Source organism: Dreissena polymorpha, chromosome 16 (assembly GCF_020536995.1).
Source record: "Dreissena polymorpha isolate Duluth1 chromosome 16, UMN_Dpol_1.0, whole genome shotgun sequence".
Lineage (NCBI taxonomy): Eukaryota > Metazoa > Mollusca > Bivalvia > Myida > Dreissenidae > Dreissena > Dreissena polymorpha.
In genome coordinates this window covers 31888745-31913083 of record NC_068370.1, presented here as the reverse complement: position 1 = coordinate 31913083, position 24339 = coordinate 31888745, and the positions used below count along the sequence as shown (strand labels likewise).

Here is a 24339-nt window from a genome sequence, read left to right as displayed (position 1 = left end):
CCATAAAAACTGTATGCCCAGGCCTACGCACAGTATATGCAATGACATAGTTACGTGACCAAAGCTGTATACATGTACATGCAGCATTATTTCGTGTTACATAGTAATCTTACAAATTTAACACGCTCGAGATTAGTTCATCTAAAGAAAAATGATAAAATCGTGATATTTGTATCAACTATAATGAACGTTTAAGCAGAAAAAGTGGTGTTTACTATTCAACGATAAAAGAAATTATTGATTAATTCTCTTAAAATATGCTAATCAGCTTTTGTTTGTACCTACCGCGGATATATCGGAAAAACTCAGATTAGAGAGTTCCGAATAACAACTATTTGAAAAAAAGTCTGATTAAGTGAGACAATTCAAAATGTGCATTGTTACTGATTGTTCCTAGTTACCCCCATTGTGTCAAATTCAATCCAATTTTAGTAGTGGCGACCTTGACCTTGGAGATATCGACGTTATTCTTTCGCATGACACACCGTCTGATGATTGTGAACAAATGTACCGAGTAATTTTAAATTCTCACAATGAATGACATAGTTATGACCCGGACAAGATCATTTATGGCGATTTTTGACCTTTGAACTCAAAGTGTGACCGTTATATTGCAGATATCGACGTAATTCTTTCGCATGACAAACCATCCAATGATGGTGAACACATGTGCCAAATGATTTTGAAATCTCACAATCAACGACATAGTTATGGCCCGGACAAGCTTGTTCCGCTCGCCCGCCCACCCGAACCCGCCCGCCCGCCGACATTTGCCAATCTTATAACCATTTTTTTCATTCGGAAAACCTGGTTAAAAAATGCCGCCCTTCGTTAATAAATGGATTGAATATTTTTTAGTAGAGTGAAGCTATTTTCACACTAGCTAACATTATATTAAATCATTTTATATTACTCCGGACCCTCCGTAGTTACATCAAGCATACTGTAACCAAGTGTTAAAACAGCCCAATTACTCCCCTTTAATATAAATATGCCATTACTTTTCGTCTGCAGATGTTAAATATCAAGTGTTTTACAGCCTGTACACATCTGTTTAACGATGTTTAGACACGGAGCAAATATGTTGGTATTTATCATTCAATGACGCAAGTGATTTGTATTTTAATCATTACCTTTGTTTTAAAGCGGGTATATACGATCTTGTCAAATATTTATTAATTAATATAAAATGTGTAAAAAACTTATTATATATACATTTCAATAAAAACTAAAATAAAAGTTAAGAAGAACATGTGTCGAAAAATGCGAAAATATCCATATATTTCATTCTGAAATCGAAAAAGGCTGTACAGCCGAATTCGCCAGCATGTATATAATGCATGTACGATGTGAATCTAAATTTAGTTTAACGGTTCATTTGAAATTCCTGCAGCGATATCGATTCAAACGACACACGAACACTTACTAAAAAGACGAATGCATCGGTTATTGTAGGAAAATATGTACCAATTATCTTTGTCACATTCGGCTCGGGGCGCTAATTTGTATTTGCTGCATTGTATGAAATTCGTCTTAAATGTTTCAATTTTCTTGCATATTGTGTGTTATGATAACATACTTGTTTCAATATATTACAATTTAACACATATAAAAATCGTATATACCCGCTTTAAGATTTATATGAATACACAAATAAGTGTATTGTCGTATAATGGAGTAAGTGCAGTGCACATGCCATTTATGGTTGATGAGGCATTACACGTGAGGACAAAGGAAAGGCAGATGAATGTCTTTAAACACACATTAAAAAGTGTAATTTAATTTTAGTGAAAACACTAACACAAAATAATAACTATTCATCAAGATCCGCATGTATATTATTCGGAACTTGGGTAGTAGTCGGTTAGGTACTAGTTACCGGATGCAATATGTCACTAAAATACTCGTAAATCTTTATAGTGGCTGTTATATCCTCGAGTAATGACTATCAGTGGGTACCATCTACCAAGGTTATCCTAATCATGCTAAATATCTGCTGTTTTGCATCTTATTTTTTGTTTTTATTATTAAAATACCTAAATCATGTTAAAATACGCGAAATAAAATGTAAACCACTATGTTTTGGTTCAAGAAACATATAATCTTGTCTGTTAAACTTATGTAAAAAAATAAAGTCATTATCTAATATAGCAAAATTGTAAACCATAATAACATTTCATTTTGCAGTTTCCATCATTGTTTTAATCGCCAGGGCAGAGAGAAAACGATTGCCTGGCGCACATTATCGTAATGATGAAATGAAAAATACATAACACAACAAGGAGACTCGTAGTTAAATTATCTATGTACACCGTAAAGAGAAGAAGATGGTCGAGAGGAGTCAAACATTCAAGCTGAAGCAGACAAGGAAGCGGTTGAATCTGAAGAATCTGAAGGAATGACAGTATCAGAAGAGTTTGAAGCTCAAAATGAAATGCACAATACGCACCAAGAAACAAAATATGACGTTCATAAAATCGATAATGTAACAGGTTTAAATATTAACTATGGCAATTCTGCTACTTGGACCAAATTAAATGATCATATGCGACACATTTGGTTAGAGCATGGACCAGAACAAGTGAAAGCAGTTTGATTTTCCTAAGGACAGTAATCAAAGAAATTCTCAAAAATTCATTACAACCGCAGGCTTGTTAATGGAGATGAAATTCGCAGACAGTGTTTTGCAGTATTCTTTAAATAATAACTATGTTTATTGTTTCTGCTGCAAGCTGTTTACGAGCAAACAGGTACGTCATCTCTTTCTGATAAAAGTTCACAAGATTGGAAAAATATTTCCGCAATTCTGTCAGGGCATGAGAAAAGCAGTGAACATCTAGCGAATTTTCATTCATGGAAGGAACATGAACCGCGACTGCGACACATGAAAACAATTGATGCCGAACATTTGCGTCTCATTAAAAATGAAGAACAGTAATGGCAGCAAATCTTGAAACTGCTAATTGCTTTAGTTAGAGTTCTTGGTGTGCAAAATCTTGTGGAATCGTGGAAAACAGGAGATAATCAACACTTCTGATAACGGAAACTTTTTTAAATGTGTGAAATGTCTAGCTTTGTTTTATTCACTTATGGATAAGCATCTTCGAAAGATAAGAGACAATGAGACACTTGTTCATTATCTAAGCCATGACATACAGAATGAACTTATTCCGCTTTTATCCAATGCAATCATTTATTGGGTTTTGTGCTTTTAAGGGAGACAACTAGTACTGGTATGACTGAAACTATTTTTCGACAGTTAAATGGAATGTCTTTATCAATCAACAAGTTACGCGGTCAAAGATATGGCACGGTATCCAACGATTCTTTGTTCCTTGCTGTGTACATTCATTGAATTTGGCTGTTAATGAAGCTGTAAAATGTTACTTTAAAGCAAAAGCCTTCTTTGATCTAGTGTAACGTGTTTATGTATTCTTTCTGAATCAACTCGTCGTTGGGAAGTTTTAAATCGACATGTTTCTAAAATCAAGATAAGAAAGTTGAATCGATGCTTTGAAACCTCTTCGTTATCAGCTTGGTGATATTTACGATGCTCTGGCAGAGATTGCCGATGACACAAATTTAACAGCAGCCTCTGGTAAATCATCATGAACAACTGCACGGGGTATTGCAAAAGCCATTTCTAGTTTTAAGTTTGTCGTTTCTCTGGTTGTGTGGTATGACGTGTCTTTTGAGATCAATATAACTCGAACACAACTTGAGGCAAAAGAATTATATATCAATGGCGCCATCAATCATCTCAATGAAACAAATAAGTTTCTCGGAAACCGCAGAAATGACACGGAGCTTTAGAAAACACTGTTATGTGCAACTGAAATTGCAGTCAATTTAAACGTACCACCACTTTTCAAACCAGAACCAACCCGTATAAGAAGAAAGAAGTAACAATTTGCATACGAAGAAGATGACAAAGAATCTTTTCAGGTTTCAAACGACAAATTCAAAATAAATTTTTACTTCGCTGTTCTTAACACAGCAATACAATCGGTTCAAGAAAGATTCATTCTGATGCAACAAATAAGTTCGGTGTTTAGTTTATGATTTTCACAGTTTGCAGACAAAAAACTAGCGATGAAGTTATGGAACATTGCTTGAAACTTTAGAAAGCTTTGCAACATGGAGACTCCAAAGGCATTGATGCAGTTGATCTTAGCAGTGAACTGAATGTCATTTCAAGACGAGATGCACGATGTACATTCTAAACTGTATATTGAAAAATAATCTAAAAGATAGTGTCCCCAATACTGCGAATCCTCTTGACACTTCCAGTTTCTGTGGCTAGTGGTGAGCGAAGCTAAAACTAATGAAAACATATCTGCGTACATCCATGCTATAAGAAAGACTCTTTAGACTATCTACTCTGTCGATTGAACATGAAATAGCTAGAGACGTTAAACTGATGATATTCGTTTGTACATTTGCTAAAGCAAAAGCGCGAAAAATAAAGTTTTGAAATTGCATAATAGATCATTATACATGTATATATTCTAATGAATGTAAATACGTAAATACGAATTGAAACAAACAGCAGCACAGCATTTATTTGTGAACGTTAATCTTATTTAAACAATTAGTTGGGTGGGGGTGCGCAGTGCTACAGGTTCGCCTAGGTTGTCAAATAATCTGCCGCTGGCCCTGGTATTAACAATAAGGTTGCATTCACATTCACTTAACGTAAATGCCTTACTATTGCATGCACATGCATAAATGTCAAAGGCATACTGTGCATTAAGTCTAGCCTGCAACTTTCTCCTATATTTATTTTGCAAGTTGTGTATAATTATTTTGAAGACTTTGTTCCAACACTTTTATGTGTCATTTTATAACTGACCTACAACACTTATTATCTTCGCCCATTTCCACAATAATCATGTCCCTGATCAAAACACAATTGTGTCCCGCCAACATTTGAGATTAACGGTGTTAATTACAAAGTTAAATCATTAAATGGCGAACCCAAAACAAAAATCGATTTATATCAGAGGTTTATTACGCGTTTATGAAAAAGAGTTGATTTCAAATTGTTGACGAGAAAACGCGCAAATAGTACACACATTTATCATACGTGAAATAGTACCTGAAATATTAAGGAAACGTCATTGTTAAACAAATAGCTCATTTTCAACCGTCGCAATTTGAACAGTTAACTATAAAGTTATATGCATGTTTAAATGCATAATTTAAATGTCTTACCTTAAATTCAACAATTAACCAAAATTATGTGTGATAATATAAGTGTCAATTATTTTTTTATCAGGCATTTATGTTGTGTTTGAGACAGAGTTACATATTGTACTTCATGAATGCATTATTTAAATCAAAGTTATTACAATGATATAACTAGGCCTGAAGATTTTATGATGAAATAAAAAATTAATAATTTGTATAAGCTACTACTTCAAAAAATATTACATTTGAAAAAAAAATCGAGGTTACGCTCCCTTCTGCGTGTATGGGAATTCCCAATATATTGTACAGGTCTCTCCACACGACACTTAACGCGGACACATAATTATCATAGACATGTTCATCAACGCAAGTGTTTTTATTTATGCTAATTGATTTCACGTTTATCAGGTAAATGTTGTCGATCTATGCAATCTAATGAATACCTATCTGAAGACATTCTAATGAACATTGAATGGTGTTGAAAATAAACAAATACACTTACGACATAATCCACCTCTACAGCATTACTTTTAGACATTTCATTGCCGTCTTCGGTCGAAACTGTGAGCATTTCTTCATTTCCCACAAGATGCACAAATACCCGAGGAATTGTACCAAGCGTTTCGTGCTCTGGCCATATCGGCAAAGGCTGATCTCTGCAGAAATTTCGGGCAGTCTGAAGCCTGCCCTCATAAAACAACTCTGATGGCAAGTCACATATTCGCGGATGCTGAAATAAGAAGCGATTGATCAGTTTTAAAGTCGACAATCAAACTGTAAAATTCGCAAGAAACAACTTGAGATTGCTTTTACATTTTGCTATAAAAAGACGTAAGCTCGTTTACCATTCTATACTGCATTTCCAACATTGTAAAGTTCACGTTATTTTTAAGTTTCTCTGAATCATCCATGAGCGCATATCTTTCAAACAGAGACGTATCCATTCCAAGTTCAGCTGCCTCTTTGCATTTAATGATTGGTCGCAACTGCATATGATCCCCAATGAGAACAACTTGCTCGGTCTTTGAAGCAATAATAGGGACTAAACATTTTGGTTCTGGACACATGCCGGCTTCATCCACGATAAGCTGCATAACAACAAATATGGTTATGCATTGTAGTTTTAAATAAGGAACACTCTAACTACAAAAAAATATCAAGTTTGGAAGATGTGTTTTGAACTGCTAGAATTTCAAATTAAACAGTCTCAAATTGAATATATCAAACAGGACACTTCATACCGAACTTGAATTAAGATCGCGTTTTCCCAGTACATAATTGATCTGCATTTGCAACTTATATGGGCCGAAAGTTACTAAGATACACTGGTATATCTTGATTTATGCTTTACTTTAGTAGAATGTTCATATCATTATTTTGTATTAGAATGTACACGTTTTCTGCTTACTAAAGAGCAATTTATAGTAAAAATGGTGGCTTGTTTGAAAAGTCCTGATGTTACCATGCACAATGAATGGATGTTGATGGACATTTAACAACAAAGACAAGCGTTAAGCTGTAGAGGAATACCTGTTGTATTTGTAGTGCTTTAGTAGCCTAGAGTTAGTCGCAACATCTGTGGTGCAAAGAATTACGTTGTATTTTGTAATCTCGTTCTCACTGGCAGAATAAATCAAGTCCTGGTATTCTTTTACTTTCTTTGGCATTGGTCTATAACAATTGTCTTTAAAATATTCATCAAACTCCTTTATTTCAACAGCATGTGGCTTTCCCTCTTGACGTATTATATGATGCAAAGAAACGCTTCTAAGATCATACGCGGACTCTAAACTTTTTGGAGTATTGAACACTTTGCCAGGTATTGGGAAATCCTTGGCTTCAAGCGATTTTCCATAAACTCTGACAAATTTTGGAGCATAGTTGCCCATTCTTTGTAACATCCATCCTGAAGTAAAATTAACGTACTTTACAGTTTGCCCGTGTTTACTGGATTAATAATGTGGGTAAGTTATAAAATTAACTATATTAAAGCGCCTGTTTAATACATTTCAAATTACACCATGGATATACGGCGTCTAAAATGTTGATTGCTCAACGTTGTGGTAAGAAACATAAATACGCAAAACATTCGTTTGTTTTCCCTAAAATCTCCAAATGCAAAGTAGGTACTTGGTTCGTGAACTTTTTCACTCTGCACAACTTATGTCTCAATTCAGGATATAAAATGACAAAACAATGACAAAAATATGACAATTCTTTGAAGATTAGAAATTTCTTGATTTGTTAAAGTAAACTTTGTGAATATGATGCAATCACACATATTTTGTGTTAACTCATTAAATTACAAAAATGGTAGAGGGCCGGTGCAACACGTAAGGTCGTTCGAGTTGTTAAAAACAACAAATGTTCTAGACATAAGCTATTTTATACGGAGGGCTCTATTTGTAACATTACACACTTGCGACAAGATCCACGCATTTATTCGATGGACCACAGAATAACACGCGTTTCCGATGAGAACGCTGACTACTGATCTTTTCATTTATTTGGTCGAAAAGAAAAATCAGTTTGATGCCAGTATTTGTTTTTCCAGTTCCTGAAACGAAACATTATAATAATTTGAATTCATGTAACAGAATAACTAATCGGTAGCAAACCTAACGTATTGACAGTTGACAACTCGAATTGCAAATAATACCATTGTAATCATTCGACAATAAATAATAGCCGGGGTTTACTTGTAAAATTTAGAAGAAACAATTATGGTTAAATGATAAAGTACTTATACTTATAGAATGAGAACCTGAAACAATCTCAGCAAGACAACTTTTAATATGCTTAACGGATAACCACATATTGTGCACGAAAAGGAAACTATACTATACCAGGAGGTCCTTGTATCAAGGCAAAACGTGATCTCATTGCTTTATCGATCGCTTCTTGTTGTTTTTGGTTATTTGCAGCCATATATCGCCGTAATGGGTCGCTTGAACAAGGCGAAAAATGAAGATCTAATGTCATCTCTGCCAGAGCTTCTATATATTCAGCATCTGTATATGCAAATATATATACAAGTATATATAAATAGAGAGAGAGAGAGACATTTTTCAATTTATTGACCCTTAACGTGGTCTTAAAATTCACCAAGACAAATTAATAAATTAAAAAAACTCATACCCAAATCCGTTACTCGCTCTTTGATAGCGATTTGATTTGGAAGACATTCTGATGAACTCTGAAGAGTTTTAATGAACCCCTCAGTCCGACTGTAGATACAATACAAATAATCACATATCGAAATGTTTGACCTATTATAGTAATCCGCCAATAAGTCAACATTTTAACACTTAAATAAAGCGCGTTTTTATGCAACATTTACGAAAGCTTACATCCCTTTTGACTTCTAGATACACGTATCTTTTAATTATTTATGCAGCTGGAAAAACGTCAATTAAATTTGGAGCATTTTCTTTATTAAGAGAAAGGTTACTTACAGCAAGTGTTTAATGAAAACCATTAACTGTTGCATACTTTTATTTATCACATGCCATACCATGTTTCCCATGTAAATAACCATTGCGAATATTTTTATCTTACACATGTGTTATATACTTTTTAAGCGTTTCCATTGGCTTATATTCGTTTAATTGACCGTTCGCAGTTTGTTATTTTGATGAAATGACGTTGCAACGTTAAAATGACGTCACGAAATGTAAACAACATTCGGGATTTATCATTATGTTTGCGTAAATATTTATTTACTTTGCTCATTTAAAAGCATGTGATAAAAAACGATCTTACACTCGTTGTCATTTCATACCAGATTTTATTAAATTCGTCCAGGAAATTCGTTAGTAACAAAATTCCTGAACTCGTTTAATAAAATATGATATGATATGACAACTCGTGCCAGATCCTATATATGTTACCATTTACATACATTGTATTTTTAAATTAATAACATTATTTACGTAATATAATCGAAATAATTTGAAACAAATATAATCCGAATTCTTCGAAATTTCATTTTTTTCTTTCGGTCTTGTTATTTTTTTAAACTAAATTTAATAAGTTTCTAATCCAGAGCATATTTATTTATTAATATTATTAATATTTATGTGTATACAAGACAACACATACGAACAGAACATATAAACAATTATACAATAAAGATGGATAGTAAGAGAGCAATTAAGTGCCTACCCGTCGACATTGCCTTTCTTTAAGACTTCAATGCTGTATTTCGAATTCCCAGACGATATCTCACCAGGAACAGTGCCCGATCTTGGATTCAATTTAAAGGACACTATAATTTTATCACTTTCAAGACTTTTCTTCTTGACACCTGTGATGGTCCCATGAGCTATCCAGTAGTTAGCGTCGTGGGATGTACTTGAATCTGACGCAAAAGGAGCTTTAATGCAAATCCAGTCGTAATATTTTATAAAGTCATCAGTATCACGTGTATATGACGCTTCATTATCATTGATCGACTTTTCCTTTTGTATACCGGATAGTTCTATATTTCTTTCATCACAGAGCTTGATTGAAAGCGTGAACTTGCCTATAGCCCCTGATGTAAAGTTAATACTAACGTTATTTATGCAGAAATTATCATTCGTGCAACCAACTGTGTTGGAAGCAGACTCCATCAGAATGAGTGGCAACCATTCCTGTACATATTGAGTCACATTACGAAAGGATTTTGATACTGCCACATTGGAGTAGTTAGAAAGGTGTAACACGGGATCTTCTGTATGCAACAAACAGAAGCAAATAGTATCCGTCAATTTTAAGCACATAGGTTTCGGAACCATAATGCCACGTAATGGTCCGGCTAACATTTGGATATTTATCACTTGACCTCTCTTGAAATTAAATGAAAATTTCGTACATGGTTTCAGATCTTTCAATTCGACGCTTTCGGTACTGACATCATCAAAACCTGATGAATGCTGCGCTGCTGCTAATTGTAGTTTTTTTTCGAAATCAGCATTGTGACCGTTTATTGCGGATTTCATCAAGTGAGCCCATGTTCCGAGTGGTATTAAGATCACGTGTTTGTTAGGATTCAATGGTAAACATGCCATTTTGGCAGCATCTTCTGGATATTTAAAAGCTGTTCCTTTGCAATCGTACAGCCTTTTCTTCCACGTTGCCCTGACATATGTTCCTGTTTCAGCTTGAATTAGCTCGGGTTTATAACCCATCTCTAAACGATTAAATGTCAATGTTCTATCTGTTTTTGTAACATTTTTCAACGTTGGTGTGCAAAAACTTATGCCACTTGTCGAAACATCCTCAACATAACACTGTAACATCTGTGGTTGTGTTTGCAGTTCCAAAGCTCTCTTTAAAAGTTGACAATTTTTTCTGTATTCTTTGGCTTGTTTCTCCTTTGAACACAACTGATTGCAAATTGATTTGATTTCTGTTGATGTATATGGACATGGTTCATCATTGAGAAACGCGTGTACAAGCCGGTGTATAACAATATCTATATACCGTCGTATGGGCGAAGTGAAATGAATATATGGAAAAACATCAAGTTGGTAATGCTTGCACTCGTCAGCATCGGACTTGTGTCCGTTACAGCAGATATATCCGGCCCTTTCTTGAATAAAATACCAATCTTGGAGTGTAACATGCTGAATGGGGAGCATGGAGTCGCACATCAGCATTTGCTTCGGTATTCTGTGATCTTTTATAGCTTGCCATATTTTTTTTTGAACTGTCACATTTTTTCCCTTTATCGCCTGGTCATCCATAGCAAGAAGTGTGAGTGTGTGTAAACCCCGAATGTCGCCTCCTAGGCATCTATCTTGCAAGTTTACCACTACATCAATAAATACGCCGTTTTTCCGCAGAAATTCGCGCATATTTTCATCGGACGGCGGTGGTTGGTATCTTACAGGAATACACTCTGGAAATTGTTTATACAACATTTTTCCGACCGTAATGTTGGTGAGAATCATGAATTCTTCAACCAGAAAATGGGCTTCGTGTTCATTATCTTCGGCGCCTCTGTCATTAAATACAGTCTGTGATGCATGCATCGCATTTCCCAATCGCTGTTTACGAAGTGCACACGCAATTTTAAACATAATCTTCAAATCTTTTTCGATTTTAGTTATTTCATTTTCAGCCTCTTTTTTCTTGATTATCAATTGAGCTTGTGAATATGAAAATTGTTTTTTAGATTTAATAACTGTTGGTCTAACAATATCTTGAGATGTGATTTCTTTTCTTTTTCCATCTTTATCAAAACAATAAAATACTGATAATGCAAGCCTTCGTTTTCCTTCCAACAGACTACATTTTCTAGTACTGATTGGTTCAGGCAGCATGTGCCTTGGTGTGTCAATGTCTGAATAGAAAGTCAACAATCTTTGTTTGGCATCGTTGTCGTATGCATCGTCTTTCATTACATACTCAGTAACATCAGATATGTGTACACCAACATGTAATTCGTCCTGCCTACATTCTAAACTCAGGGCATCGTCAAGATCTTGTGCGTCTGGTGGGTCAATTGTGAATGCGTCCAACATTGTACAGTCCATTCTGTTCTGTTGCCTTTCAGTGCTTGGTTCGTCAAGTCCTTCAGATATTTGCAAATCATTCACTTGATCTATTGTTTCTTTACTATATATTGAATGTACTCCATGTTGCATATTCAAAATTGTTAATCCCCTGGCAACAGTATTGCCCCATGGTAAGATTTTAACAATCCTTCCGAGTGGATATGTAAACGTTGAATTCCACGTAATAAATACTACCAGAAACACACAAAGATGTTCTTTTGAGGATACCTTGACATCAGTAGATTTTTTTAAAACTTCAACACTTTCGTCATAATCATACACAGTAAATATCGGCATGTTGTCATCCGATCGCAAATTAGATGTTTTTATTTTAATTTTTGGAACCGTTTTACACATGGGTCGTAGCAAATGGCTTCCATTTTCATCAACAGTACATATAAATACAGGATGTTTAATACCTTGGTATCTATTGCGCCTAAAAACACCTAAAACTTGTCCATTCACTTCCTTTAAATTTTTGTTTCGGCTTAACACCTCGACGAGGACCTCATCTTCGTTAAATGTTCTCCCAATCTTTGATCGTCCTGATATGTGTATGGCTGGAACATCACTCAGTTTGTCAACAGGGATGCATGTTGCATCGTGGCATCCATCATGATGAATTATACACCTTATATACTTTGCAGGATTTGCATTAAGCTTTTCTAGTAATTCTGTTTCACTTTCACAATCCCCGTAAACATCATCGAAATGTTTCTTTGGTTTAAAATGGTGAACGAAATCGTGTTTTAACTGCAGGCCATTCTTTACCCAGAGTTCTTCCTTCTGGAAAGTGATTTTTATTTCACCTTTATGTAAGCATTTACTCTGTTCATAACAATCGTTTTGTTCGTTAGCATGTTCATGCTCATCCGATTCATATTGATATTTATCCAACGATATTGCATCATCTGAGTCAATGTTTGTATCGTCCGCTCCAGAACTGGCTAACGATATAGCATCTTCGGGATTGCGTACAGCCTCATAATCGTCATCAGAACTTGACTCCTCAGAAAATGAACTAGTATCTGAACCGTCATATCTTTCATTACGCACAATTTCTGTGTGGTATATCATACCTTCTTCACCTTTTGGTATACCAAGATCAACTGGCATTTCAGCAATATTCTGTAGATTTACATGGGGAACATGAATATTCCTTTGCTTGTGATTTCTAATACACAATTCCGCATCCAATGCTTCTTTTGCAGCTTCAGGGGTTGGAAAGCTAGGATTCCTCGCTTTTGCTGAAACGAAATTAGTTAATAGCCAAAATGTCATAGTATTGTTACACATCTTCGTTTAGTACACATTGAGTAAAATCTACAACATAGACACGCGACTTAACAATTCACTATAATTGAATTTAAACGTCGTTGAAAACTACGTGAATAGTTAATTAACTTACGTCTGTGATGTCGTGAACGTTTTTTACTCGCTGGTGTTGCCTAAAACAAATTGTGTTGTTACTTCTTGTAAAAAACAAGCAAATCATCTATTAAATGAACATGTTTTTGTCCAACTTTCACACAACATCACATAAAAGTTAAAGCGAGCTTCTGTATCAATTCGATTTTTCAAAAAGCTTAAAGGCCCTAGTACATATTTCAGCAGTTAAATCTATAAAACATGCACATACTTCATAAATACACATCATTTAAACACACTGTCAATAAAATTCGACAAAATACATGGAGTATAAGCTATACCTTCCCCTCAATACTTGTAGTGTCAATATTTGTCTCTTTTAACCAACTCCTGCATTCTCTGTAACTTTCCTGTGATCTTTGATCTTCTAGTATTTTCATGAGATTCAGAAACATTGCCTTCTGTTCATCATTCTTAACAAATACAAATTCATAAATTTAATTATAATATATATCATGTATTGGGTATATGGTCGTAGAGTGTGTATTCGTATGCTTACAATTATCATTACTTTTTGGATAAAACCTTACCTTTGCATTATTCAGTCCCAATCTGCAGCGGGCAATTGATTTCTGTATTTGTCCCAGTGCTTGTAAAGATTTTGCTGACATCTCTATTGCAGTGCTGTTGTCATGCTGTCCGAATTCCTTTAACACTATAATCCAAACATTAAACCATTTAATAAACTTTCATTTAAATTTGCTCGATTATGACAATTTTTGTCGCAGTATCATTTTGTTATTTCAGGTATTATCATGTTCTATGTAGCTTCAATATTTATAAACTGTATGTTTGTGTTCTGTCTGAAATTTTGAATTACGATTTTTAAAAAGCGTGTATATAATTGTATGCATTATTTGAACATGTTGCTTACCAATATCGGTTATTCCAACAACTCTCGAGTGAACATTCTGTACAATTAAATAAAAACATACATGTTTTGGATCTTCGACATTACAGATTTACAATTGGCATATAACTCATCCAAACGTGATTCAAGGTAATTCTACTAGAATATTGTATTGGAAGAATAGCTATTATATCCTTTAAATCCTTAAAGTTCCAAATTGCCCGAATATTGTTCTAATCACATAAGTTCACAAATTTGAATTAAAGCAATGCAAAAGTCGTTTTATAGCTTATAGCAAATTCAGTATCTTCTACCACAAACAAGATGACATTTTTACCTGAATCGCATTGCCATTAGAACTCGCATAACTTACTACTATAATAAGGTATACGATAATAGCAATCGTATTTGTTTGGGTCTTTAACAAAATCCTTCGGTAATGATTAGTAAAATTGAAAGAAATCATCACAAGCCCGGCGTTAGCATATATGACTTTTTATATTAAATACAACACTACCACACATTCTTATAAAAATAAACGTTCTCCTATGATAGAGCATACTTATGCTGAGGAGAAATGCTCATACTTTTCTCTGAATTCTAAAAACAGATTTCTTTTTTTGCATTTTATTTGAATATGCTAGGACTTTCGTTCAGCTCTTTTGATAATAATTTGTATCAATTATAGCGATTAATACGACACATAGAATGTTTGACTACAAATCGTCTTTAATTTAAAAAGCTTGAGCTTCATAATACTCTATATGTAGTTAAGTATTAATTGCGCTGTCATATATTTCAATTAATGTTTCTTATATAATGAAACACAGGAACAAAGCAAAGCATTGTTTCAAATGCTCCTGCATATATTAAAAATATTAGATTATTCTTGTCAACAACTTAAACTTACCATTTTTAAGAAAATGAGTGGAACAATCAGCAGTGTTTATAAGCAAAAAATAATGCTGCATTAATAGACTCCGTGTATTAAAAACTCTCTTCCAGCAACGACACTGAACAATCGAGTTTATTGTTTAATACAGTGTAGCCCTTATGGCAAACAAAATGATGACAATAATCTGTCAAACGAATTCAAAAAAGAACATTGATGCACGAGACACGAAGGGCAAAGGGCGGCTACACAAGCGAAGCAAGTGCACTTTGTCTTGAGCATTTGAAGGAAATGATTTCTACGACATTCGAAGCATGATGATCAGTTGTATACATAAAACTTACCAGTTTAAAGAAGCACCTAACAAGTCTAAGTAGTGACGAATGTTTATTCTTATTGTTCCAGATGTTCAGCGGTCCCAATCTTAGCCAAAATAGGAGATGTTCTTGTTGACAATGAATTTCGGTGTCAATTTGTAAACTTAATGTTAATTTATTTCGTTGTTCAGCAACTGATGATATAGAATTCATTTCATGAAACAACTTTTCAAAATCCTGTAAAAAAAGTCAAGGATAAAAACGTTATAATTAATCACTTGTATAGCCGTATTTATTTCAAGCTTTGATATTTTTTTTATAAAACTTTTTGTATCAGTACGAACAATAAGAATACACTAATACTCGGTAAACATAATTTTGTGTATGCTCTTTTTTCCATTTTTTGGCACCGATGACATAAATTCGAATATCGACTTTACCTTATATTTGTCAACACAGTTTTCCGTAGAAATACTTTGCATAAGTAGAGTCAAAAGCCTCGATACTACACTCACATGCGTTTCGATTGTCCATTCCACATCAAACAAGGCGGCTTTGAATGAAACGTTATTAATAGTTAAGTTATACGTTATTTAAGTTAAATTCTTTCATTCCATCTCAAACAAGTATATAAGACAAACAAAATATCGATTCAAAACACAGGATTGTTAATGGTTATAATTTTTAAAGAGTTTGATCTTGACTAAACTATCAAGGTATAAACATGCTATTGAACTTTTAGCCATGTTTGTTTGACATGAAGTAATATCTTTGTGTTTGTTACTTTTTCTTACCTAAATAAAAACATCTTACAGACAACGCAGATTCGTCTACCTGTAGAATGGTCAAAAATATTAACATGCAATGCTATATAAAAAAGTATCTTTTTTCAATTAATATAAAGATTCAGTGTAAATTCACCCGAAAGCTTGATCATGCCTTCATGAACGAAAATGCTGTATAGGTTGCAAAAACAATACTTACGATTACTTAACATGTCAAGAAAAAATCCCTGTCCACTTTTATTTAAATCATATTACCAATTGTTTATACACTGCAGAAAGTACAGAAAAACACGCTAAGCGCACAATTGATCACAAAACGAACACGTGTAAATAAGAATTAACCTCATAGTATCGTCACCCAAATTAAAAAAAAAACACTAAAATATCAATACATTTTTAAACTTGGATTGAAACGAACAAATACAATTAAAATGTTCCATTCAAATGTGGCATTTAAAACTGTTTTACACCAATCTTTATTTCGAACAAGGTTATAAAGACACCTTTTGAATCAGTATCAACTCAAAATCTAAAGAATAATGTGTGGGTCTAAGTTAATTATGAAGCAAGTTGATGAATATGAACTCATACTGTATACAGAAAATATTGAATGTTAATATTGAACTATGCCCTTCCTTAATCTTTGAGTATAAACAATAAGTAGTACTGAACTTAAAAATAATCAGCTTTACAAAAGGTCTTGTCCAAAGTTAGGAAATGCTTTTATAAACAGATAATACAAATGTTCTACAATATTAGGTTTAGTTGTACTTGCTTTTATAATATTCAAGAAAGGTAAACTCATATCACTGACTTACCCCCTTAAAGATCATACAGCACTCTCGAAACCAATCGGTTAGCATCCGTTCTGTGAGTGGCGATTCCTCTTCTAATAAATAGGATGTCTTCCTCAGTTCAGCTCGGATAAGTGCCTCACGTGCGCGCCTTTTTGCGTCAAATGTGCGTCCATTTAGCAAATCGTCTTGACCTTTAGCTATCAGATCGTTAATTATGGTATCGTCCATCTGCAACATAAAACAAGATGTACAAAAGTGTCAGTATCTCTGCACTAGTAAGAAGTTTCAGAAACAGAAAGGAATGTCGACATTTTGTTTGGAACCCACTTACAAGACATACGTCTTGAAATAATATGAAACCCGAGCCCCTTCGACCGCGATGAAAATTCTAATGTGATTTTTTATTCACTAAATCAGCATTGTGACCTCTATCTATTGTTAGATGTTTTCATACGGATCAGAACCGCATAAGCAACGTAAACAACGCACAACTAGTTAACACAATTTTGATTGACTTAACAATTAGATATAAAAGATTTTTCTGTTGTATGTGTTTTATATTGTTAGTTTATTATTGACACTTGTATGTGTTTTTTAAATAAATGAATATTTAACAACAATACAAAATTCTTTGATTGTAACAAATAGCTAGAACTGTTCTAATTTTTGATGATTTTTCACATTATGTTTTATGATCTTATAATATTGAAATTACCATTAATTTCTTGTTCTGATAATAATGGTTCGCAATTGATACTAGATGTGCATATGAAATGAATGCATATGTATTTGTATAATTCACAGTTTGTAAAACATCCACTTTTGACAAAGATTGGACTGTTATAATAATTATAAACCTTGACACATTTGGTAGATTGATTTCCTTTGTGAAGACTTGTGACACCAAATACACTTCAGTGTAACAGTACCGTAAAGCCAGCCATATTATATTCCACGATACTATTTAACAGTATCTTAATGCTTCTCTTATGATAGTATAATGCAGTGTTGTAGGGCATTGTCTGTTTAAACATTACTCATTTGCCATTTAGCTTACTTATTTATTGATGTGTAATACGAGGTAAATGCGCGTGCGCATGTCGAGCATATTGCACAGAACGCAAAAATAAATATCTGTGACATGCGTTAAATCATTTTTTCTTAATCAAATAAAAGGAAGTGATACTTTTCACCTGGCTATTAATCTGTCTCCCTTGTTCAAGTTTTTCTAACAACTTTAACTGTTTAACCCATAGTAAAAGTTTTGACAACCGGTTTATTTATCACGTTTCTTGTACAATCAATCTTTTAAAATATTGTTCATGATTAAGTAAACAAATATGAACATGCGTATTGACTGTGTCAATGTATTCAGTTGTCCGTAATGAAACCCATGTTGTATGTATGCCCCCCCCCCCTCTCCCCCCACACGCACACTGTATAAATCGTAATCGATAGGCAACGATCTTTAATAAAGACGTCAATTGATTACCTGAAAGTTAAAATACAATTTCCCATGTTAACCCCCAATCAACACAAAAAGGGCGATCTATTAATCCTTTTTTCATTGAAACCCGTTTTTATCACTTCTATCAGGCATGTACCGTCTGTTCCAGTCTCCACTTGATGAGGGATTCATTTCTTACCTTAAAGTTCGGGTAAGTAAACTGTTGTTGCCTCACTTTTTATTAGATATCTATGTTTCAAAATTAACCAGTGTTTCAGGTTTTAACGACTAAATGAATGATTTCAATACGTATCTTTCTGTTTTGGTTCGCATTGTGATATGGACATGATTCATTTTGCTCCTTCAAAGAGCCATCTTCCTGAGATCCTCAAAAAGTAAAAAAAATACTTCAAAATTAACCATAGATGCATTAAAAACAAATTGTCAAATCAAGCTTATCACTCTTGGTTCCAAACTGGAGTTCAGAAAAAAGTTTGGACACGGTAAATAGCAGTGAAACAAATGCCCTAAATGGCTGCCCCAAAAGATAGGCTCGGTAACAGATATACAGTCGTCAGCTCGTGCTATAGGAATAGGCAAATGTAATATTGTTGTGACAGGATGGGCATGACTTCAACATGGCATTTGGGTAATAAATACCTTAATGTCAACAAGCAAGCCTGAAATGATCCATCAATGACAGTTGAAATGAAAAGCTTCTATCCGCTTTTCAAGATGCTTTTACACAAAACCAAGGAATTTTATTATGAAAACAAGACACAACTAATGTTGTTAAAGGCTTTGAGTACTCATATACTGGTAATACCAATTCAGATAACTGACATTTTATGTTGTGCGGATAGCTTGCTTTTATCCCAAATACATAAATGTGTTTTCAAAATCAATGTGTAAACTTTGTGTATTTGTAGACGAAAATTTGTATTCACCAATAATTTTTCTCCTAAAACACTTTAAATAGATTCAAACTATAATTTGTATTTATTGTATTAAACTAGAGAAGTTAATTATATAACATTTTTTCTCACCTTTACTTCCAAAAACAGTGGAATGTATTCATTCCATATAGTGCGTTTAACAAATATTGTCCTCTTAATACTAGACTACATTCCTCTTCTCATTTTTGGAAAATGTTTTATTTGTATTTTAATTTGGCGCTAAGCCTAATTAGTTGGTTTGAAACAGATAATATGATATCACAACGATCCACATTCTTTATGTGCATGTGATACTGAAAAGTCAATAATGTTTTACAACGAACTAACATTAAATATTAAAATGTTTTAAGTTATATGATAGCCTTAAAGTGTACGAACGAACAGGTTTTATCGATGAATGTATATGCGCAATTGAAGGAACGTTGTATACATATTCAAATCTCTCATTGTACCGATGTATGATCAATAAAATGTTAAAGAAACGTTTTTAAAATATGGTAATAGCTAGGATTGCAAGGATTATCTAGGCCATTGTTTACGTAACAAAACAAATACAAACGTTTATCTTACGTGAAATATATTTTTATCTACATTTCGTGTAAGTTTATGCATAAAATACATCGATGCATAAAGGATAAAGAGCAGAAAACGACGCTGGACCAGGGCATTATATGCGTTAAATATAATTGATTAAATGTCACATAAATCAAAATTTGTATCTCAAATATCGGCATCGGGCTAAGAGGGAAATAAAGACATGCGTGTCTTTCTCTACGGAATACCGTTTGGGCCATCGTGGTTACGCATTAAAATTGAGAGAACGAGAATGCGAGAACGCGATAGTACGATGCCGACAATGCGACAATACGTTGACCACAGTGCGACAATACGATGGCGACAATGCGATAGTACGATGGCGACACTGCGAGAACGCGATAATACGATAACGATAGTGCGACAATACGATGACGACAGTGTGACGATACGATGGCGACAGTTCGATAGTACGATGGCGACAATGCGAGAACGCGATAGTACGATGGCAACAATGCGACAATACGATGACGACAGTGCGACAATACGATGGCGACAATGCGATAGTATGATGGCGACAATGCGATCATACGATGGCGACAGAACGAAATGACTATCGAATTGTCGCCATCGTACTATCGCACTGTCGCCATCGTATTGTCGCACTGTCGAATAGTCGTCATCGTAATATCGTGTTCTCGCATTCTCGCTATCGTACTATCGCATTGTTGTCATCCGATTGTCGCACTGTCTTCATCGTATTGTCGCATTGTCGCCATCGTACTATCGCGGTCTCGCATTCTCGCCCTCTGGATTTTAATGTGTAGCCACGATGGCACTAACTGTATTCCGTACTTCCTCCGAACGCTTGTTTACAACATCTTTGTTTTAACATAACATTAAAAAGAACGCTGATCTACGGAATACGGATAGTGCGATCTATAATCGCCCTTCTTTCATCAAGGGCTACACTAGACACACAAGCGAAACACAATATTTTTCGCGACAGTCGCGGCGACGCACGATATTTTTCGCAACAGTCGCGGCGACGCACGATAGTTTGCGCGACAGTCGCGGCGACGCTCGAACTTTTTAACACGATATATCGCCCTTGTGTAGGTAGCCCAAAAGGCGATATATCGTGTTAAATATATCGTGCGTCGCCGCGACGTTCGCGCAAACTATCGTGCGTCGCCGCGACTCTCGCGAAAATATCGTGCGTCGCCGCGACTTTCGCGCAAAATATAGTGCGTTGCCACGACTGTCGCGAAAAATATCGTGTATCGCTTCGTGTGTCGTGTTTCGCGTTCAAATGGCGACACTACACGCGAAGCGAAACACGATGTTTTGCGTGACAGTCGCGGCGACGCACGATATTTAATTATTCAAATATTGCCCACATTATCCGAATCTCGTGTATCGCGGTCCGATTTCAGACCGCGACACTAGACACACAAAGCGATACTCGATATTTTGCGCGCCAGTCGCGGCGACGAACGATATTTGTACTGTTCAAATATCGCTGTAATGATATTGCCTGTCGACTGTCGCGTTTTTTAAACGGTGTAACCGTGATTTATAACCATTTATTATCAATATTGCTGCCATTGACACACTTATAAAAGATTATTCTAGCATTAGAAAACCGAGTACAAATAAGTTAGCCCAAAAGGCGATATATCGGGTTAAATATAGCGTGCGTCGCCGCGACAGTCGCGCAATTTATCGTGCGTCGCCGCGACTGTCGCGCAAATAAATCGTGTATCGCTTCGTGTGACTAGTGTCGCCAGCAAGACATTTTCATGTAAATTTTTACATAAATGCATTATATATGCGTGCATGTTAGTAAATGAGTAGTAGCAAATGGACTTATGAAAATATAAGTACTCAAGCGTTTTTACTTCCCCAAAAATCAAAGATAATACCAAAATCTATCCTTAAATCATTTCAAACACAATATCGTGTTTTCTTTAATTTTAATAAACAAATGTATGCATTTAAAACAAGAACTTTCTTACCTTTGATTAACTTTCCCTTGTACAATGTCCGGTTTTTGAGTCGTTTTCCTATTGACTGCGTTTCAATAAATATGACTTGTTTTATACTATGCTTTTTTTATTTTCGGAAAACGGGTGACGTACATTTTATTTTGGAGTAAGTCCAAACTATTTGGGTTAAACATTAAACATATACTTGCTGTAATTGTATGGTGTTGCATCATTCTAAAATAGCTCTACAGATAGCCAATATTGTGTACCAAAACATAACATAGATATATTATAATGATAATTATTAGCGATTTTGCTTACATTTTTATATGGAATTTATGTTACTGTATTTTCACCTTTACCCATGCACACGGTTATTGATTCTTACGTTATCTGGCCTTCAAAAGAGTATACAAACTTAAAGGTTGTATCGTCGACTGAACATGCGCTATGCAAGGATTGTGTCGTATTCAAGTTTAAATAATCTACACTGATCGAACCGTGTTAGTGTGAACAATAACAATTACAAACACGTTTAAATATACGATTAAATATATAGGGTAAAACAATTAACTTAGTCTTATTTAAAAATAGCATAAGCTTTTACATAAATGTATTTGCTTTTAATGTGACGTTTTTGTTTTTGTGCGCATATGCATAATATACACTTTTATATAAAATAACTCTAGAAATCATTTCGATAAAATACATAAAACAACGCTGAACCGATCCATGCTATGTTTAATATTCAGTTAATAACATTTTACAACGGATTCGTTGAACATCACATTCTGAACGGACTTGTTCACGGATGGGGGTTTTGAATGTCATTAAATGGATTGATTTGCAAAACTGTAATATTACGGATAGTTCTGAATGATTATCTAAAAAAAGGCAAATAATATAAAAACCGAGCATTCCTTGGGTTTCCACACGTTTCCTCTAGAAGCTAAAATGCGCTTGCATTACACCTTGATACAATTATTTTTAATGCTTGTCGGTAATACGTGTCTTTGGATATATTATTGACGATACGCGTTATAAACGAATTGTTATGTCTACCATTTCGATTGATCATGATCAATAAACGAACTTATATGTTTACTTTATATTGAGTAAGGAAAATTATGTTGCTGGTTTAAATATAACTTGGCATTCGTTTTGATCGAGGACAAACTAAATGTCATTTTGCAAAACTGCGCACATGTCCCTTTTTCACAGTATACGTTCATAAGCTTTCACATATTTTTAAGTTACACACATCTAAATGTCGCATTTTTAAAAAGAACTTTATCAAAAGTTGACGTAAAACTATTTTAGAAATATCAGTCGCATCTCCTGTTGATACGGTAATCAATACAATCAATGCAATCGCCTGTTATCATTTACAATTGCGCAATTGATAAAATTAGGTTTTTAAGTATGTCCGTAATGATAATTTCTTTATCTAATATTAAAATGTACACATTCTCTTTTCAGTAAAAGCCAAATCCGACTGACTTTGTGAAGGATTGTAAACGCGCATGATTATTTACTTTTAATATCGTACGGCAACTTGACGTTAGCGGCATTTGGTTATGACATAATTGATAAAACGCTTCTCCGCGTTAATTCAACTCACATAATTATATTCGTATACCCATTTGATAATATTTTAGTCTCGGCATAGGACAGATGAACATAAAATGAGTGACCGAGAAACGATAGGCGAATCTACCATCTCTTGTGTTTACCAAGTTACATGTAAATAGCGCATGTTCAAAACTAAGATTTCGTATGTTTATTCATATTCTCTGATATTTTACCGTTATAATAGACAGACGGGCGGACCCGAAAACACTAGTTAATGGTGAGATCCATTCGGTACATCAAACATTTACCGGATACGTGTCATTGAGCTCATATCAAAGGCAAATCGTGAGAAAAGAAGCAACGATGCAGACATAAGAAAATTGATGGGTTTTTATATTTATCTGTCCTTTTTACCAAATGGTATCAATGTTGCGCTAGTTTATCGCGTTTTCTTAACAATTTTTTTTTTTAAACAGTGTTTCGAGATGAAATATAGTAACTGTACTTTTCATAGACGTTCGAATATTTGAAAAACAATCAAATAACCCATTACGTGTACACATCTTACTCTGGTTAACAAACAATGGCAGATGCTTCTCTGTTCTACGCTTCAGACAAAAGTGATGTTTATTGACAGATAACCAACAATAAATAGAAAACAATTCTTAGACGTTATATACATAGAGAGAATACTAGGTTAGCGTTGAATAGCGAGAAGATTATGTTGCGAGGCTTAGAACACCGGGAGCGCGAGCCTAGGCGAGCGGTTTCGGTGTTTGAGCCGACCAACATAAATTTCTCTCTATTCAACGCTAACCCTATAGTATTCTATTTATCCCATTGGTTTTTTTCAACGTGACATTTAACATAAATAGATCTAATAACCTGAACAATAATTTTAATTCATTCTTAAAAGCGCTTAAAATCTTTATCTAACGAATGTGACCATGCGTAGTGATATAGAACATATTTGTTCTGGTACGCAAAATAGTATTTAAAAAATTCACACACAAACTGTAAAACGAGAAAAAAATATCACCA

At 34.4% G+C, this 24339-nt stretch overlaps 2 protein-coding genes across 2 annotated transcripts in view; both read right to left on the bottom strand.

Annotated features, from left to right (window-relative positions):
- LOC127862237 (helicase with zinc finger domain 2-like) overlaps positions 1-24339 on the bottom strand; it is a 59859-nt gene that overhangs the window by 8453 nt on the left and 27067 nt on the right. The gene's annotated exons all lie outside the window — the stretch shown is intronic.
- LOC127862236 (helicase with zinc finger domain 2-like) lies at positions 6149-12360 on the bottom strand. The gene is made up of 6 exons (XM_052401279.1): positions 9355-12360; positions 8329-8417; positions 8037-8201; positions 7610-7747; positions 6721-7096; positions 6149-6278 (listed from the first exon to the last, which is right to left on the bottom strand). Exons 1-6 carry the CDS (start codon positions 12087-12089, stop codon positions 6233-6235), a joined length of 3549 nt encoding a protein of 1182 aa, XP_052257239.1. The 5' UTR covers positions 12090-12360; the 3' UTR covers positions 6149-6232.

Bases quoted from the DNA above. Each gene is read 5' to 3' on its own strand.
- LOC127862236 (XM_052401279.1), bottom strand. From the start codon at position 12,089: ATGTGTAAAACGGTTCCAAAAATTAAAATAAAAACATCTAATTTGCGA. The intron at 8,418-9,354 runs GTAGGCACTTAA...TTGTATCTACAG, and splicing joins AAGAAAGGCAATGTCGACGG to TCGGACTGAGGGGTTCATTA. The intron at 6,279-6,720 runs GTATTCCTCTAC...GTTGTTATGCAG, and splicing joins AAGCACTACAAATACAACAG to CTTATCGTGGATGAAGCCGG.